Source organism: Geotrypetes seraphini, chromosome 18, assembly GCF_902459505.1.
Source record: "Geotrypetes seraphini chromosome 18, aGeoSer1.1, whole genome shotgun sequence".
Taxonomy (NCBI): domain Eukaryota; kingdom Metazoa; phylum Chordata; class Amphibia; order Gymnophiona; family Dermophiidae; genus Geotrypetes; species Geotrypetes seraphini.
In genome coordinates, this window is record NC_047101.1 from 40,541,517 (window position 1) to 40,560,652 (window position 19,136).

Below are 19,136 nucleotides of genomic sequence, written 5' to 3' on the forward strand. Positions count from 1 at the left end.
CCTTGCAGAAGTTGAAAGGCAAGGAAAAGATCCATCCCAAGTTGGAAGGTGGCTCATTAAATGGGGCACATTCCTCACTTACTGAAAACATTCCCAAGATGCCCCACTGTGCCTCTCAAAAAAGAGCTATTAACAGCTGCAGTTCAGTTCCCTGCAGATTCAGCATTTGTATTCCTCCCACTGTGGTTGGTTGTACTCTTGCTTTTTGTAAGCAATTTTGTGTTTTTGGAAGGGAACAAGGAAATGACGCCCAACACGTGTGCCAGAGGGGGAGAGATGATTTCCAGCAGACACAAAATACACAATTGTTTTCATGAATGGTACACTTCTCCCTCTGTATTCGCTGTGATAGGGGATTAACAGAACCGCAAATACAGAAAAATCACGAATAACTTTTTCATAAGTTATTCACTGTTTTCCATTTAAAAACATTGTGAATATGGTGAAACCACGAATCAAGTTTATTAGGATTTTATATACCGCCTATCAAGGTTATCTAAGCGGTTTTTACAATCAGGTACTGAAGCATTTTTCCTCTCTGTCCCGAATAACATGGTGGGAGACCTGGCCTGTTCTTGAAGGAGAGGAAAACATGGTGAAGAAAATGCTGGGAATCAGCGATTTTTCTCTGTAAACCCTTGGATTGGCGATTTCTCTATACAAGCTGATGTAATTTGGGGGGAAGGAGCCAGTAAGCTAAAAACCGTGAATAATCAAAACCGCAGTTGCTGAAACTGCAAATATGGTGGGAGAAGTGTATTTTCACCAACAAAATGAACAAAACAACAGCTAAACCGACCTGTAGGCCCTATATGTAGTTTTCCTCATAGACACTAAATAGAAAGAAACTTCTAGTGTACAGGCTCCATTGTCTTTCTCACTGTAAGTACACTGCTAATCATGATGAAGAGAGGGATACAATGAATAAGGTGGCCAAGAAAAAACAGAATAAAGACAAACCGAATTACTTGAGTAGAAGGAAGCTAAAAACAAAGGGAATGAGATAAAAATTATGGGATATGAAAATTGATGGAGAAGGAGAAGGGGAGAGAGATTAAGAAATCAGAACAGAACTGGCTCAAGGGGTTGTGATGCACTGAACTAACATTGGAAAGAGCACAGGAACATGCTGCCATCACTTTGAAGCACGAGATGATAAGGCGAGCTTTTGGGGCCCTTGAACTTTGATGTCCTGAGCCAGTGGGTCAACTTAAGCCGGTCCTAAATCAGACAACCAACAAAACACACTCCAAAACTTGCTGCCACAACCTGAACTCAACACAACAATAAGGCAGAAATAGTCCAAAAAGAGTTCACAAAGGGAGCGCTCAGGAAGCAAAACTGTGCACACCACGCAAGCCGCGTGAGGGCTAACAAGATAATATCAAGTGTTAAGGGTTCTCTCAGTGTGAGCAAGCAGTAACAGGAGACTAGCTCCAATACTTCATAACTCAGGTAGAGGTAATGTACCCCCACCCGCACACCATCACTGAGCACCCTGGGCGTGCAATAAATCAAGTGAAAACGTTCATGAATCAAAAACAAGTAAATTAACTGAGGGAATAACAGGTGAGACCTGAGCGACCCCTGGATGAACCCTACCAGCCAAAACCCCACCAGCCAAAACCCCAGCGCCAAATCAAAAAAAGGTAACTTAACTGAAAAGTGAAGCAGGAACTCATCTCTGAGACTCAAAATGAAACGCGTCCTAAATCAGAAGCATGTGTAAGCACCCTAGGTTTATCTTACACCACACAAGACTGCAAACATGGAAAAATCCAACCTCTTTTCAAATGATAGCAGCATGTGTGCTCTCTGGCATTAGCAGAGCTTGTAGCTTATGCAATAGTTTATTGGGTCAGTCTCTACCATCAAGACCAATTTTCCCTTTAATCTCGCACTATATACAATTACTTACATGAGATCCCCTAACAACGCAACATTAGTAGAATGACCTATTTTCCTGGAAAGGCTGGGAGAGTCTCAGAGACCAATGTGTTGATCCTTTCTGAACTAAGCAGAATTTACTAGACTTCTTTGCTGATATGTTGAGATTCCTGGCCCACTAAAGAAGCTCCATAGGAGGAAAGATCCTGAGATGGTCTGAAACAGTCACATCGATGCTATATCATAGAAATGTAGTTAGGCCATCTTCATATCTGGTCAATGGAAAGCTTCTTTCTACTGTGCTTGATTCATGCAGGATACAAGATAATGATGGCTGCTGTGAAGTTCTGTAGACTTCTAGGAGAGCTCAGAGAAAATGTTCCTCGTCGTCTTCTGTCAGTCTAGTAGGAGGTGGAGGAGGAGCTCGGAGCTGCAAAGACATGGTGATAAAGAGTATCAGTTTACCAAAAGCCTGGAACACTGATTCTTTATAATTAAGATTCAAATTTTAGGCTTTAACCAATAAACACTGATAAAACTACCTTAGTGCAAAAAAAAAAAAAAAAAAAAGAAGTGTGTGTTGGATAAACATTGGAAAACACCTCTTTTCCTGTACCACTTTCACCCCTCCCTTTGCCTGCCTTGGATCCTTCATTCTTGGGCTGATGCTCAAAACTCGTGCTGTACGGAACACAGTTGGGAAATACTGCAAGAACAGCTCAGCAAAATAGCTTCCTGATGCTCCAACACTAACAACATGCAGATTAGATGCATGCTTTTAGTACTGAGCATTGGGAAGTTAAGGGGGAGGAACGTACCTGGAACATGCACATATGATCTGTGTGGTACATAGTAACATAGTAGATGACGGCAGATAAAGACCCGAATGGTCCATCCAGTCTGCCCAACCTGATTCAATTTAAAAAAAATTTTTTTTTTCTTCTTAGCTATTTCTGGGCAAGAATCCAAAGCTTTACCCAGTACTGTGCTTGGGTTCCAACTGCCAAAATCTCTGTCAAGACTTACTCCAGCCCATCTACACCCTCCCAGCCATTGAAGCCCTCCCCAGCCCATCCTCCACCAAACGGCCATACACAGACACAGACCGTACAAGTCTGCCCAGTACTGGCCTTAGTTCAATATTTGATATTATTTTCTGATTCTAAATCTTCTTTGAACTCAGTCACAGTTTTACTCTCCACCACCTCTTTCGGGAGCACATTCCAGGCATCCACCACCCTCTCCGTAAAGTAGAATTTCCTAACATTGCCCCTGAATCTACCACCCCTCAACCTCAAATTATGTCCTCTGGTTTTACCATTTTCCTTTCTCTGGAAAAGATTTTGTTCTACGTTAATACCCTTTAAGTATTTGAACGTCTGAATCATATCTCCCCTGTCTCTCCTTTCCTCTAGGGTATACATATTCAGGGCTTCCAGTCTCTCCTCATACGTCTTCTGGCGCAAGCCTCCTATCATTTTCGTCGCCCTCCTCTGGACCGCCTCAAGTCTTCTTACGTCTTTCGCCAGATACAGTCTCCAAAACTGAACACAATACTCCAAGTGGGGCCTCAACAATGACCTGTACAGGGGCATCAACACCTTCTTCCTTCTTGTGCACATGTGCCAGGCAAACCCAAAGGTGAAACACACATTGGCACCTGTTTTCCGCACCTTTAATTATAAGCTTTCCAGTTTTTTTTTTCTTGGAAGGCTTATATTTAAGCTGGAAAAACAGGCTCTAGAGTGCACTTTCAGTTCAGCTTTGTTCTGACTCGCACACATTTGGCTCACTGCCAGCACTAGTGTTTAGGGGCTTGCAGAGATTCCTTCTTCTACATTAAATAAAAAACCCGCAGGTCTTAAAGACAGAATTGCAGGAAATCCTCTCTTCAAACCTTTGCCCCTAAGCTAGTGTTAGTTCTTCAGCAGTAAGGGCGGCTTTGTTTTGTACGTTGTATTGAGTATTAGGAATAGGACTAGGAAATTACCTCATTAACGTCCTCTGACTATACAGGCAGTCCCCATCTTATGGACATCTGACTTAAGACATACTTACAAACGGGGGGTCCTTGTTCTACCTTTGGTGTTTCAACATGCCCCTCTCCCTCCCTCCCAAGTCTCAACATGCCCCTCTCCTTTCCTCCCTCCCTCCATTCTATGTCTGAAGTTTGTGCCTCCCTCCTTCAGCCGCAGTCGGTTCTCTTCACAAAACCACGGGTAGCAGCTCCTATGTGGGGCTGACCCGGAAGCTTTCTCTCTGACATTGGAGTCCTCTGAGGTCAGAGGGAAGGCTTCCAGGTCAGTTGCGGGCCGTGCTTAGGAGTTGCGGCACATGGCCTTGTGAAGAGAAGTGACTGCGGCTGAAGGAGGAGGGAGCTAGCCAGAAGAAGGTAAACACCCGAGCGGAAAGCAGAATGAAAACAGCCATACAGTATAAAGACATCCAAGGAAAAATTAAAAAAACAACCATTCAGTAAGTCAGTATTAATAAATAAGGAAATAAATAAATATATTACAAAGAACTCGCAGGACGAGGTGGGGAAATCAAGTTGTTAAAATCGGATAAAGTGACAACGAAGTAATACAGAGTCTTGCTACTAGTGGAGGGCGTTACTGTTGCCGTAAATGGTAAAACAGAGTAAAATGAAGTTAATTAATTAAAAAACTTATATTCCACTTATACCTAAAGAAAATCCATAATGATAAAAGCACTATAAAAAACTGTTTAAAACACAACAAAACAAAATATACAGATAACATTCCATTAATCACTTCATTCCTTCAGTCACTGCTTCTCAACCACTTGAAAAGCTTCTATAAAAAGAGATGTTTTAAATAATTTTTTAAAATTCTAAATTGTCCAACTAGATTATTCCAAAGAGGTGATAGGCTCAGGAGTAATCTAAGAAAATATTTTTTTTACAGAAAGGGTAGTAGATGCATGGAATAGTCTTCCAGTAGAGGTGGTGGAGACAAAAGCTGTCTAAATTCAAGGAAGTATGGGACAAGTATGTGTGATTTCTTAGGGAGAGGCGGAGATAGTGGAAACTGTGGCTGGATAGGCTGGACGGGCCATTTGGCCTTTATCTGTCATTATGGGCCTGTTTTACAAAGCCGCTCTAGCGGCGGCTGCATGGTAATGGTCCCGAAGCCCATAGAGATTTAAAGGGCTTCGGGGCTGTTGCCGTTCGGCTTTATAAAACAGGCTGTATGTGTCTTATGTTTCTAGAAGGTTAAGTGCCACTGAATACTAGCGACTGGCCAGCTAGGCCCTGCCTAGATAAACCCCTTTGAATTCTGACCCCAACATTTCACTAAACTCCCTAAATTTAAGAGCATAAAATGTGAGTGGCAACAGATTTTTTTGGGGGGGGCTGTGAGTATGAGGGTAGCACTGATTTTCAGCAACAGACTCAAACATCTGGCCAAATGAATGTCAGGCCTGAAATTATAAAATAACTTAAGCTCTTAAATTAAGATGAAATTACAGCTGTAAACATAGGTTTCTAAATTTGGCTGAAAGAGGGCACAAATTTAGGAGCCCAACTTTATATTTTTCATATTGATCCCTCTATTTATAATAAAAGCTCCACATCCAGACTCGATAGAAAAACAGTCCCAGGTTACAAATGTCAACACCTGTAATGGAGAAATGACTTAGAAATGTTAACAAAGCATGACAGGCTTCAGCAGCTGGAATCCACAGTTCTGGCATGTTCCATTGTATGGATTCAAATGACAAGGAAAAGATTACGCGATGTATTAAAAAGAAAAAAAAAATAAATTTGGATTTGTATAGTGTGATGAATGTAGCATCTGCTTTTCCTCACAGACCTGGCAAAATATTTCAGTTCTTGGCAAACACTTCCATTAAAACAATATCTCACAGTTAGTAAACTATTGAAATCTTTTCAATTAATTGTATTTTAGTCATCAAGAGACTGAATGACTTTCCAGTCGCTGGATAATTCACAAAGCTCTCAGCCCACTTCTCATTTGCATGTAGCAATGGCTGAGATATATAGTCAAAACCAAAGAGGAAATACTGCAGAAATGATGTACAAAGTACAAAAACTTTATTGGATGTGGTTCTCATAAATGAGTTGAAAGGACCCCACACGGTCCGTGTTTCGAAGAACACTCCTTCCTCAGGGGTCCATATTACTCAGTGCCACACTTAAGAGAACCATATAATGTTGAACAAATTGGCATATAATGTGAGTGAAACAGGCAACCAGAGGTCGTGCCACAGGAGCCACTATAACCTCACCAACCCTGAAATGTCCTGTCTAAATTAGATTGTAAGCTCTTCTGAGCAAGGACTGTCTATTGCAGTGGTTTCAAACTCAAACCCTTTGCAGGGCCACATTTTGGATTTGTAGGTACTTGGAGGGTCTCAGAAAAAATAGTTAATGTCTTTTTTTTTTTTTTAGAGCATATTGGTTTTTTAAAATTTTTTTTATAAACTACAATAGTGTAATACATTTGATTGAATACAGAAAAATATTACAGAGATTACACCATTTTATACAATTAGTATATAGAACCATAACTTTACCCACCCACCCTTTATCAATTATTAATAATACAAGACATCTTTATTTATTACATTGATATGAAGAATTAATATCAATTTCTCAATTACCTCTCCCTCCCCCCCACCCCAGATGTGTAAGGAAAAACTTAGAAGAAAAGTACATAAACCATTAATGTGAAGTAGCAAATAAAGCCAATGGACTCCATACTTTGTTAAATGAAACACTGGACCCCAAACATTCTGCATTCTTTCTCTCATATTTGTATGTATTACATACATTTGTCCACCAAAATGTGTAGTTTAATCTATCATGGCTTTTCCAATTTTTCGTGATCAATTGAACAGCTATTCCAGTCAAAACTAGGAGAAGACGGCTTTTATATTTATCAAGGGGAGGTTTAATGTGTAACATAGTATCACAAATTATGGCTTCATATGTCAAGGGAATATCCGATTCTAAAACAATATTTATTTGTCCCCAAATTGACTTCCAGAAACTAAATACCAGTGGACAAAAAAATAACAAATGATCTAAAGTCCCTATATCAGCATAAAGTGCCAGCATCTATTAGATTTAGAATTATCTATTTTTGTAATCGAACTGGGGTCCAAAAAATCCTATGTAATAAAAATAACCATGTTTGCCTCATAGAGGCTGACGTTGTACATTTCAACCTCCAAGTCCAAATTCGTGGCCAACGAGATACAGAAATATACTGTTTAATCTCAATGCTCCAAATATCTATGAGACTATTTTTAGGTTTTTTATTCAAAAATTCAGAAATTAATTTATACCACTGGGCAGCCTGATGTCCTACTAAATCTGTCTGGTAGCAAAGGATTTGCAGGCTATAATAATTTTTAAAATTTTTCCATTCAGGGAACCCACTCCGAATGGCCTGCTTCAACTGCAACCACCTATACTGCTGAGATTTCAAAATGCCAAATGATTGTTGCAGCCGTGAAAATTCCAGCAGATTCTCATTGGATATAACATCATCCAATGTCCGAATACCTGCCTGCATCCAATTCTTCCAGGCGATCCCAGCACCGCCCACTTGAATCTTGGAGTTTAACCATAAGGACTGCAAAGTAGATTTTATTATAGGAACATCTGTTAGTTTATCAATAAATTTAATTGTTTTCCATCTATCAAATAAAATTATGTTGTCCCTAGCATAGCTAGGTAATCTGATACTTAATACATGAGAAAGTTGCATTGGGGGACATAATTTTCCATTCCAGGTGTAGCCAGTCTGGCAGATTCTCCATGAGCTCGGGGAGGATCCAATACATTCCCTGATGCATAATATAGGCCTGATGGTACCTACAAAAATTGGGAAAATTTACCCCACCCTCCGTAATCAGCTTTTGTAAAAATATCATAGCAATTCTAGCATTTTTACCCAGCTAAATAAATTTAGTAAGAATACTATTCAATTTTGTATAAAAAGACCCCTGAAATTAAACCGGTATACCCATTTGGTAACAAACTACAGGCAGAATCATCATTTTTACAGTCTGAACTCTCCCCCACCAAGACAAATGTAGTGGGTTCCAATGCTCACACATCTCTGAGACCTTTAGCAATATGGATTTTTCATTTACCTGCATCGTTTCTTCCAACGTTTTCTGGATCCAAATACCTAAATATTTAATACCTCCTTCCTTCCACAAGAAAGAGAATTTATCAAATAATCCCTTGGAACAGTGAACATTTAGAGGAAGGACCTCTGATTTACTCCAATTTATCTTATATCCTGAAAATTTCCCAAATCTTTCAATCAGCTCAAGTAAATGTGGAATGGTTGTTTCCGGATTCCTCAAATGAAGCAAAATATCATCTGCATAAGCAGAGACTTTATATTCCCGACCTGCTTAAGGAATACCCTGAATCTCCCCTGTCTGTTGAATAGCCAATATCAAGGGTTCCAAAACAATATCAAACAGCAGAGGAGATAATGGACATCCTTGCCTAACTCCCCTCCCCAAACAAAAACGTTCTGAAAAAGTATTATTAATATCCAATCTGGCAGAGGGGGAGCTATACAAGGTTTCAATAATTTGAATAAATCCAGAACCAATACCAAACCAATCCATCGCTTGATACATGAAGGTTCATTTTACACGATCAAAGGCCTTCTCTGCATCCAAAGATACAGAGAAGGCTGGATCATCCATATCTTTTGATAGATTTAACATAAAAATAGTTAATGTCTTATTAAAGAAATGACAATTTTGCATGAGGTAAACTCTTTATAGTTTATAAATCTTTCCTTTTGGCTAAGTCTTAATAATAATATTGTAATTTATATTGCAATATATGATCAAGAAACTGTTTTATTTTACTTTTGTGATTAGGATAAACATACCGAGGGCCTCAAAATAGTACCTGGTGGGCTGCATGTGGCCCCTGGGCCACGAGTTTGAGACCACTGGTCTATTGTATGTTAAAATGTACAGCATTGCGTATGCCTTTCAGCACTATAGAAGTAAAAGTAGTAGTTCTTATTTAAGTGTGACACCGAGTAATCTGGACCCCTGAGGAAGGAGTGTTCTTCGAAACACGGACCGTGTTGGGTCCTTCCATCTCATTTATCAGAACTGCATTTTGACTTACTATTATTTATTTCATCCAATAAAGTTCCTGTACTTTGTACATCATTTCTGCAGTTTTCCAATTTGTTTTTGTCGATTGACTTTCACTGCAGACTTGTTGGACTCGTTCTTGTTTTGAGATATATAGTCGATATTAACTGAGTGAAAACAGTTGTCCAATTCCTGATAACTTTTTAAAAATTTTACTCCTATATCACCCTTCAAATATTTTGTTTTATTTTACATCTAGGAATTCTGTACTTTTTTTTAATTTTTTTTAATTATCCTTTCTTGAAAATAAAAGAAAACATTATGGTCAAGTCATATCTGTACATGCAGTTCCGCCAGCTGTCAGGGGGGAGGGGGGCACTGAGAGATGTTCAATATAAATTATGCTTCTACTGCAGAAAGCATCATATATTTATACCTAATCAGTTTACATTCAAGTACTAAAGTATTTCTCCTCAGCCTCAAGAAAAGCAAACAAAATGTTGGGTATCATTAAGAAGGGTATCACGACCAGGACAAAGGAGGTCATCCTGCCACTGTATCGTGCAATGGTGGAGTACTGTGTCCAGTACTGGTCGCCGTACCTCAAGAAGGACATGGCGGTACTTGAGGGAGTCCAGAGAAGAGCAACTAAACTGATAAGGGGTATGGAAAACCTCTCATATACTGACAGACTGAAAAAGCTGGGGCTGTTCTCCCTGGAAAAGCGGAGACTTAGAGGAGACATGATAGAAACCTTCAAGATCCTGAAGGGTATAGAAAAAGTAGACAGGGACAGATTTTTTAGATTATGGGGAACCACAAGTACAAGGGGGCACTCGGTGAAATTAAAAGGGGACAGGTTTAAAACAAATGCCAGAAAGTTCTTTTTCACCCAGAGGGTGGTGGACACATGGAACGGGCTTCCGGAGGCTGTGATAGGCCGGAGCACGTTACAAGGCTTCAAAGAAGGTTTGGATAGGTTCCTAGAGGATAAAGGAATTGAGGGGTACAGATAGGAGTAGCGGTAGGTTATAGGGATAGTCTGGGACCATTGCTCAGGCAATGGGCCTGATGGGCCGCCGCGGGAGCGGACCGCTGGGCGAGATGGACCTCTGGTCTGCCTCAGCGGAGGCAACTTCTTATGTTCTTATGTCCTCATCTATCCCAGTGGGCTCATAATCTGACTAATGAACCTGGGACAATGCAGTGTTAAGTGACTTGCCCAGGGATGCAAGCAGCAGCACTAGGCTTGAACCTAAAACCTCAGGGTGCTGAGGCTGCAGCCCTAGCCACTAGGCCAGTCCTCCACAGAGCTTTATACTTGCTGCAGAAGCCTTATGCCAGGGAATTTCAACCCAGTCCTTGAGGCACCCCCAAGCCAGTCAGGGTTTTCAAGAATGAATTCAATGGGGATATTCTGAAAACCTCAACTAGCTGGGTGTGTCCCAAGATCTAGGCTGAAAGCCTCTGCTTTATGCTGATTGAAATTAACAGGGCCCACTTATGGGAGCCTAAAGAATCACCCTTTCCCCTGACTTGTTTGTCAGTGGTGTGCCATTGAAAAGCTAGGAAAGAAAACACTGATACCTAATGGTTAGTGCGGTAGGTTGAGAACCTGGAGAAATGGGTTCAAATCCTACTGTGACTCATGTGTAGGGTTACCATACATCTGGATTTCCATGGACATGTCCTATTTTCAGAGTACTGTCTGGGCATCCGGATGGCTTTTCTAAACCCAGCACTGTTGGCTATAGGGGTGACCTTTTCTCTGTGTTTCTTCTATAGATGCCTGATTAAATATCAGGGTAATAGTCATACTTTTTAAAATCCAAATAATTTAGAATCTTTTATTCAGAATAAGAGTTCTTTTAGATTTCCTTTCTGATCAACCGTTTGGAATTGTTTATATGATAGAAACATGAAGGCAGATAAAGGCCAAATGGCCCATCCACAGTATCCACTATCTTCTGTCAATTAGAACTGGACAGATACCGGACGACTGGAAGATAGCGAACGTCACGCCAATTTTCAAAAAAGGATCAAGAGGAGAACCTTACGTCTGTCCCTGGAAAGATGGTTGAAGCACTGATTAAGGATAGCATAGTCCGGCACTTGGATACAAACGACCTGATGAGAGCCAGTCAACATGGCTTCAGAAAAGGGAAATCATGTTTGACAAATTTACTTCAATTTTTTGAGACCGTGAACAAACAAATCTATAGTGGGGAACCTGTGGACATAATATACTTGGACTTCCAGAAAGCGTTCGACAAGGTTCCACATGAGAGACTTCTCAGGAAAATACAAAGCCATGGAATAGAGGGGGATATACAAAGATGGATAGGAAATTGGCTAGAGAACATAAGGCAGAGAGTGGGCATAAATGGGAAGTTCTCAGACTGGGAGAAGGTGACTAGCGGTGTGCCCCAGGGCTCGGTACTTGGGCCCATCTTATTTAATATTTTCATCAATGACCTAGAAGAAGGAACATCCAGTGAGATCATCAAGTTTGCAGATGACACAAAGCTATGCCGGGCAATCAGATCGCAGAAGGATAGCGAGGAACTCCAGAGTGACTTGTGTCAGTTAGAGAAATGGGCGGAGAAATGGCAGATGAAGTTTAATGTGGAAGAGTACAAAGTAATGCATTTAGGTGGAAAGAACAAGGAACACGAATATAGAATGTCAGGTGCGACTCTGGGTAAAAGCAAACAGGAAAAGGACCTGGGTGTACTGACAGATAGGACACTGAAACCGTCAGCACAATGCGCGGCGGCGGCAATGAAAGCGAATAGAATGTTAGGCATGATAAAGAAGGGAATCACAAGTAGAGCGGAGAAAGTTATAATGCCGCTATATAAAGCAATGGTCAGACCACACTTGGAATAATGTGTCCAACATTGGTCTCCCAATCTAAGGAAGGATATAAAACTGCTGGAGAGGGTGCAGAGACGAGCAACGAAGCTAGTTAAAGGTATGGAGAACTTGGAATACGAGGAACAACTTAAGAGACTGGGATTGTTCTCCCTTGAGAAAAGGAGACTGCGAGGGAATATGATCGAAACCTTCAAAATAATAAAAGGAATCGACAAAATAGAGCAGGAAAATCAATCATTTACAATGTTCAATGTGACATGGACAAGAGGACATATTAAAAAAGGGGATCAATCCTTTTTCAGGTATGTTAGTGATAGAAAGAGGAATACAGACGGGATAGTGCGCCTGAGGAAACCCGACGGCAACTTTGCAGAATCAGACTCCGATAAAGCCGGACTACTGAACAAATACTTCTGCTCAGTCTTTACCTGTGAAGCACCGGGATCCAGTCCACAGCTACAAACAAGGGAGAGCCCAGAAGACCCATTCAGGAATTTTGAATTTTCCACCAGCAGCATCTACCAAGAATTGTCAAGGTTCAAAGTGAATAAAGCCATGGAACCGGACAAATTGCACCCCAGAGTGCTTAGGGAACTGAGAGATGTCCTAGCAAAGCCGTTAGCCGCGCTCTTCAATCTTTCTCTGAGCACGGGAAAAGTTCCATTAGACTGGAAAACAGCTAACGCCATTCTGCTCCACAAAAAGGGATGCAGGTTACAGACTGCAAATTACAGACCGGTAAGTCTCACGTCAATAGTGTGTAAACTTATGGAAACATTGATTAAACACAAATTAGATACGATTCTGGACGATGAGAGACTGAGGGATCCCCACCAGCATGGATTTACAAGGGGGAGATCCTGCCAATCCAACCTAATCAGCTTCTTTGACTGGGTAACAAAAAAACTAGATAAGGGAGAGTCCCTAGATGTAGTGCATCTGGACTTCAGTAAGGCTTTTGATAGCGTCCCACACCGTAGACTTTTGAACAAGATGAGTTCGTTGGGGCTAAGAGAAACATTAACATCATGGGTTAAAGACTGGCTCAGTGGAAGACATCAAAGGGTGGTGGTAAACGGTACTCCCTCTGAAAAGTCGGAAGTGCACAGTGGAGTACCGCAGGGCTCGGTCCTGGGTCCAATCCTATTTAATATCTTCATACGAGATCTGCCTCAGGGACTTTGGGGTAAAATTGCATTATTTGCCGATGATGCTAAATTATGCAATACAGTGGGCGGAGGTACCGTGCCTGACACTATGACACAGGACATACTTTTACTGGAGCACTGGTCTACTATTTGGCAGCTGAATTTTAATACTACAAATACACCCTTTACTAAAGACCAAATAATAAATATATCTATAGAGCAATTGTTGACATAAATAAATTATGTATAATAAATATAAATATATATAATTAATGAATATATTTCAATCTTTATTAATCTTATGAACCTCAAAAATATATTAAAAACTATACACATAAACATAATTTAACAAACATAATCAAACAAAAAACCAAAAAAGTGCATAATAGTCTTTGAACAAAAATAAACAGACAAAGATTGCTGTATTCAAGTCAATAAAATGTGGTATACTTGTCCAATGTGGTATACTTGTCTAATTTTTTCCCCCCTTTTTTTATATGTTTTACGTATATGGGTTTTTGATTTTTGACGTAACCCCGTTGACATGATGTGTTGTGGTCCACTAGCTGTTATCATTTACGGTCCCCGTGGGCCAGATGTGACCTAGAACGTCATTATAATAAGCGACTACGCCCGCTTAAGTTTGTTCCAGCACTTTAGTTTTGTGCCCCGGGGGCGATAAGTTGCCAGTGTTGAGTTCCCTGTGTCAGCTTTTGCTGCACGAAAAGGTAATTGATGCGGTTCTCTGCAGCAACTATTTGTAGTTTTTCTTTTGAGACTGTTGCTACTAGCGGTTTCCGTTTTGTACAGAGATGCCTCTGTAGTGTTATTCGAGTGGGTTGAATTTTACTGTAAAATGACTAGAGAAACTACTGCTACTATTTATCACTTATATAGCACTGAAAGGTGTATGCAGCAGTGTACATTTTGACATTTATAGAGTCCCAACTCCGAAGAGCTTACAATCTAACTTGGACAGACAGACATGACATATAGGGTTGGGGATGTAGAACCCAAGGTGAGAAGAGTTAGGAGTTGAAAGCACTCTCAGAGGTGGGCTGACATTTATACATGGTCCCTGCTCTGAAGAGCTTACAATCTAACTTGGACAGACAGACATGACATATAGGGTTGGGGATGTAGAACCCAAGGTGAGAAGAGTTAGGAGTTGAAAGCACTCTCAAAGAGGTAGGCTTTTAACTGGGCCTTGAACACTGTAGCTCTGAGTGAAAGTCTGGTTTTAGTGTCTCCGAGATACAACATTTGGAAACTGGCTTATCAGGAAACCTAGAGACAGACCAGATTACAACATACAGTATATTTTGAGACTCACTATTGCCAGTAAATTTATAAATATAAGATAACAAGTACCATATTTTAGTTAGAGTGTATCTTACCGGTCGAATCCCTGATGGTGCCAGATCTGTAGATATCTGTGCGCTATTTGGATCACCCTGCCCTACAAATACAAATACAACTTGCTGTTACTAACTACAAGAAAAATTTTCTCAAAGACCTGCCCCTGCCTCCCCCACTGAAATTATTTCATCTTCAATCTCTCTAAAATTCTACTTTGCCATGTGTTCCTTGTTCAGCCAAGTTTTTAGAAAACAGCCTGTTATTAGTAAATCACAATGTGGATGGAAGGACTCCAACATCTTGAGTCATGAGTTGACTTATTGCCATGTGATATGCAAGATTATCCACCCCCTCCACCCAGTACTGCACCATAGGTGGTCTTCTCTGCTATAAGTGACCTTGTCTAGAATTGATATTATATAGAAAAAAACATCACAGTAACAAAAGTTTTTTATTCTAAAAGTCATCCACCCTCTTGCACAACATAAAACACTTTCTTTTAAAAACATTTGTTCTCGTCTTCCTTTTACTTTATTCTTAAGAAATAGGGTTTCATCCACTAGTAAAACAAGTGATTCAGGGTCTGATTGCTAGATCTGTGGTAAAGGGGCTGGAAGAGTTGCCATACAGTGAGAGATTAGAAAAACTGGGCCTCTTCTCCCTTGAAAAGAGGAGACTAGGAGGGGACATGATAGAAACATTGAAGATACTGAAGGGAATAGACTTAGTAGATAAAGATAGGTTGTTCACCCTCTCCAAGGTAGAGAGAACAAGAGGGCACTCTCTAAAGTTGAAAGGGGATAGATTCCGTACAAACGTAAGGAAGTTCTTCTTCACCCAGAAAGTGGTAGAAAATATAGGGATGGAGGTCTGATAAGTTCTGATTTAGGGCATCAGAACACAGGCAAGGTAAGCACACAGGTAGTTCTGAACCAGGCCAGGTCAGCACACTGATCTAGGTTCTGTGTACGGATCTAGGCCCTGTGTGCGGATCTAGGCCCTGAGTATGGCTTTGAGGCCCTGTGTAGAAGTATGAATTCTTTCTCTTTCCCTCTTGTAAAAGCAAGGAAAAAGGTTTGCACCTTGAGACAGAATGCTGAGGCATTCCCCCCTCCCCTTTTGTCACAAGACTCTTGCCACATATTAGCCTGACACAGGTTTACCCTTATCTCTTATCTTGTTTAAGCATCCCTTATATGGGCAACAATCAGACTTTGCCTGAGCAGGTCCTGACTTAAGGCTAATCAAGCGAGCTTAAGGAGCATGCATTATAACCTTTGGACTGTCACATGCTATAGTAAGATTTGAGATATATCAGAAAGGTACACATTGGGAATCACTTTATTGTAACTGTTATTATGTATTCATATGTCACGTGAGATAGTAGCTTTGAGAAGCACATGAAATAGGTAAACAATAAGTTACCTTGGTCTAATCCTCACTGTAAATGCATTATGAAATTATAACCTTGTAGAGCATTAGCTAAGTAATTAATGGAGCTATGATTCTCAATAAAAGGGGAAGAGACTATTCATTTGGAACACCTCCTTCTCGACTCTAAGACTGCGTGTGTGTGTTTCCTATGTGTCATTCCTACAGGAAAACTTGAACATTCTTCTGGAGGCTGTTATAAGAAAAAACACCCTCCAGGGATTTAAGACAAAGTTGGACGGGTTCCTGTTGAACCAGAACGTAAGCAGGTAGGGCTGGTCTCAGGGCACTGGTCTTTGACCTGGGGGCCACCGTGGGAGCGGACTGCTGGGCATGATGGACCACTGGTCTGACCCAGCAGTGGCAAATTCTTATGTTGCTAACAATATTCGGCACCAATAGGTATCCCCAAGGTATTAGACAAACCTCTTTACAAAAAGAACCCTGGGTAGTACTCAGGGACAGATGGTTTCTCGGCAGGAAAAGTGGCGAAATATATCGGATTGACTACACCTGGCCGTTGGACAGAAACTTTTAAGATAAGTATAATATTAAAAGTGATTACTATAAAGAAATAAGTTTAGAAATATGACTATAAAACTAATAAGTTGAGATTGAATTAGAAAAAAGCTGATGATGAAGTAGGGGGTGTAAAGCCTAGTGCGATGAAATTGTTTGAGCACCAAGTGGCTCCGCTCCGCTGAAGCTTAAAAGGTTGGAACTGTATCTATAAAACTGTGCAGTACTACCCGGGGTTCTTTTTGTATAGAAGAACAGAGTTCAAAGCATTTCCACTTACTGAATATACATCTTGTTGCAAACAAGAAAAATGTGAAATGTCTCGAAGACAAAGCAAAGTCAGTCTGTGTACTCACCTCCTAAAATGACCTCTGATACAGATGATGCGCTATGAAGTTGACTTCTGGTGTCTGCACCATGAAAGAGGGGTGGCGGTGAGAAGGGTGGTGGAGCTGGGGAGGGGAGTTCCTGCAAACAGAAGCAGCCTTATAAATGCAGCACACTAGTCCCACTCATAAGAAAAGCTGCCTCTTGGGTCCTGCATGTGGAACAGGGAGCACTTCTGAAAATGTTACCCTGGAGGTTCTGGATTTTAACTTCCTGCTTAAGAGCCTAAATTTGGCTTCCAGAACTTCTCTACTGCATTTCCCTATGTCATTGGTACCCACATATACCAAGACAGCAGGTTCCTCCCCCGGCACTATCTAAGTGACGCGTGAGATCCACCAACTTTGGACCAGGCAGGCAAGTAACCAAGTGATCCTCACGTCCACCAGCCACCCAACTATCTACATGCCTAATGATTGAAGCTCCCACTATAACGGCTGTGCTAACCCTTCCCTCTTAAGCAGAAGCCCCTGGAGACACATCCTCGGTGCATCCCCTGGTGGGCAGGTCCTGCCTACAGGGTTGCCTCCTACTTCATCAGGGTGATGCTCTGCTTTAAGAAGACCTCCCTCTGACAAGGCAGCACAGATGCTGCCAGACTGTAGGGGGGACTTTTCTACAACGGCCCTGTAGGTCTCCTCTATGTACCTCTCCAGTCTCCTTAGCTCCTCCAAGTCTGCTACTCTAGCCTCAAGAGATTGGACCCATTCCCTGAGTGCTAGGAGCTTTATACAAAGCACACGCATACGACTTCTCACCAACTGGGAGATAATCAAACATGTGACACTCAGTGCAAAAGACTGAATAGACCCCATCTTGCTGCTGGACTGCTGCCTGCATCTTAATATTAGTGATTTCTTTCTTAAATTGCTATTGGAGCTGGAATAGGTATTCTAAGCTCCCCTAAGATTACTAATTATATGTTAGGTTAGGTTTTAATGTTATGTGGTAATTTTTAATTTTAATTATTTTGCAATGTTGTAATTGGTAGCTTATCCTCTAGGGATTTCTCAGACAATTTCTTAAGAACTAATTACTCGCTAATTATGCTTGTAGCCTTCTAATTGGTTCAACAAACTATAAACCAGAGATCAGGCCAGGGATGGGTGGTAGTTGAACACTAAACACAACTTTCTTAGGTAATATTGGGGGAAAAAGGGGTACCACATGCCTTATTTAACACTTCTATTTTCCATTTACTTGGACTGTGACAAGGGGTGGTCTTAGGAAATCGAATGATATATTAATGTTTTCTCAGCCAACACAAGGGGGTGGTCTGCGGAGAGCATTAAAAAGTAGGGAATGAAGACAGCACAGAGCAAACTGCGCTCATGGCAGCATTCATGAGGTGGGATGATGTTATCCGGTCAACTGCTACAAAAAACAAATACAGATGCAGTAAATGCTACAGTATATCTAGATAGCACAGTTACTTACCGTAACAAGTGTTATCCAGGGACAGCAGGCAGACATTCTTAACGCATGGGTGACATCACCGACGGAGCCCCTGTACGGACACTTTTAACTAGAAAGTTCTAGATGGCCGCACCACGCATGCGCGAGTGCCTTCCCGCCCGACGGAGGAGAGCGTGGTCCCCAGTTAAGATAAGCCAGCTAAGAAGCCAACCCGGGGAGGTGGGTGGGTCGTAAGAATATCTGCCTGCTGTCCCTGGATAACACCTGTTACGGTAAGTAACTGTGCTTTATCCCAGGACAAGCAGGCAGCATATTCTTAACGTATGGGTGACCTCCAAGCTAACAGAGAGGGAGGAGGGATGGTTGGCCATTAGGAAAATAAATTTTGTAACACAGATTGGCCGAAGTGTCCATCCCGTCTGGAGAAGGCATCCAGACAATAGTGAGTAGTGAACGTGTGAACTGAGGACCAAGTGGCAGCCTTGCAGATTTCCTCGATGGGCGTGGAACGGAGGAAAGCCACAGAAGCAGCCATAGCTCTGACCCTGTGGGCCGTGACAGCACCTTCCAGTGAGAGACCGGCCCAAGTATAACAGAACACAATGCAGGCTGCAAGCCAGTTAGAAAGCGTCCATTTAGAAACAGGGTGCCCCAGACGGTTGGGATCAAAGGACAAAAAGAGTTGAGGCGAAGAGCGGTGAGCCCTAATACAGTCCAGGTAGTATGCAAGGGCCCGCTTACAGTCTAGCGTGTGTAACGCCTGTTCCCCAGGATGTTCTTATGTTCTTATGAGCATGGGGTTTAGGGAAAAAGACAGGCAACACAATGGACTGGTTGAGGTTGAAGTCCGAGACCACCTTGGGAAGGAATTTAGGGTGGGTACGCAGAACCACCTTGTCATGGTGAAAAATAGTAAAAGGTGGGTCGGCAACCAGTGCATGCAGCTCACTAACCCTCCTGGCAGAGGTGATGGCAATGAGGAAA

General features: G+C 41.5%; 1 protein-coding gene across 5 annotated transcripts in view; it reads right to left on the reverse strand.

The window, feature by feature from the left end:
- Positions 1-511: 511 nt before the first annotated feature.
- FCHSD1 (FCH and double SH3 domains 1) overlaps positions 512-19,136 on the reverse strand; it is a 185,830-nt gene continuing 167,205 nt past the window's right edge. For 4 of the 5 annotated variants that reach the window (XM_033927510.1, XM_033927508.1, XM_033927511.1 and 1 more), the window contains 3 exons: positions 16,706-16,817; positions 14,438-14,499; positions 512-2,317 (listed from right to left, as the gene is read on the reverse strand). In XM_033927510.1, the coding sequence (XP_033783401.1) occupies positions 2,255-2,317; positions 14,438-14,499; positions 16,706-16,817 (237 nt within the window). In that variant the 3' untranslated portion in view covers positions 512-2,254. The remainder of the gene's footprint in view (positions 2,318-14,437; positions 14,500-16,705; positions 16,818-19,136) is intronic. The other variant, XM_033927509.1, reaches the window with a different exon arrangement.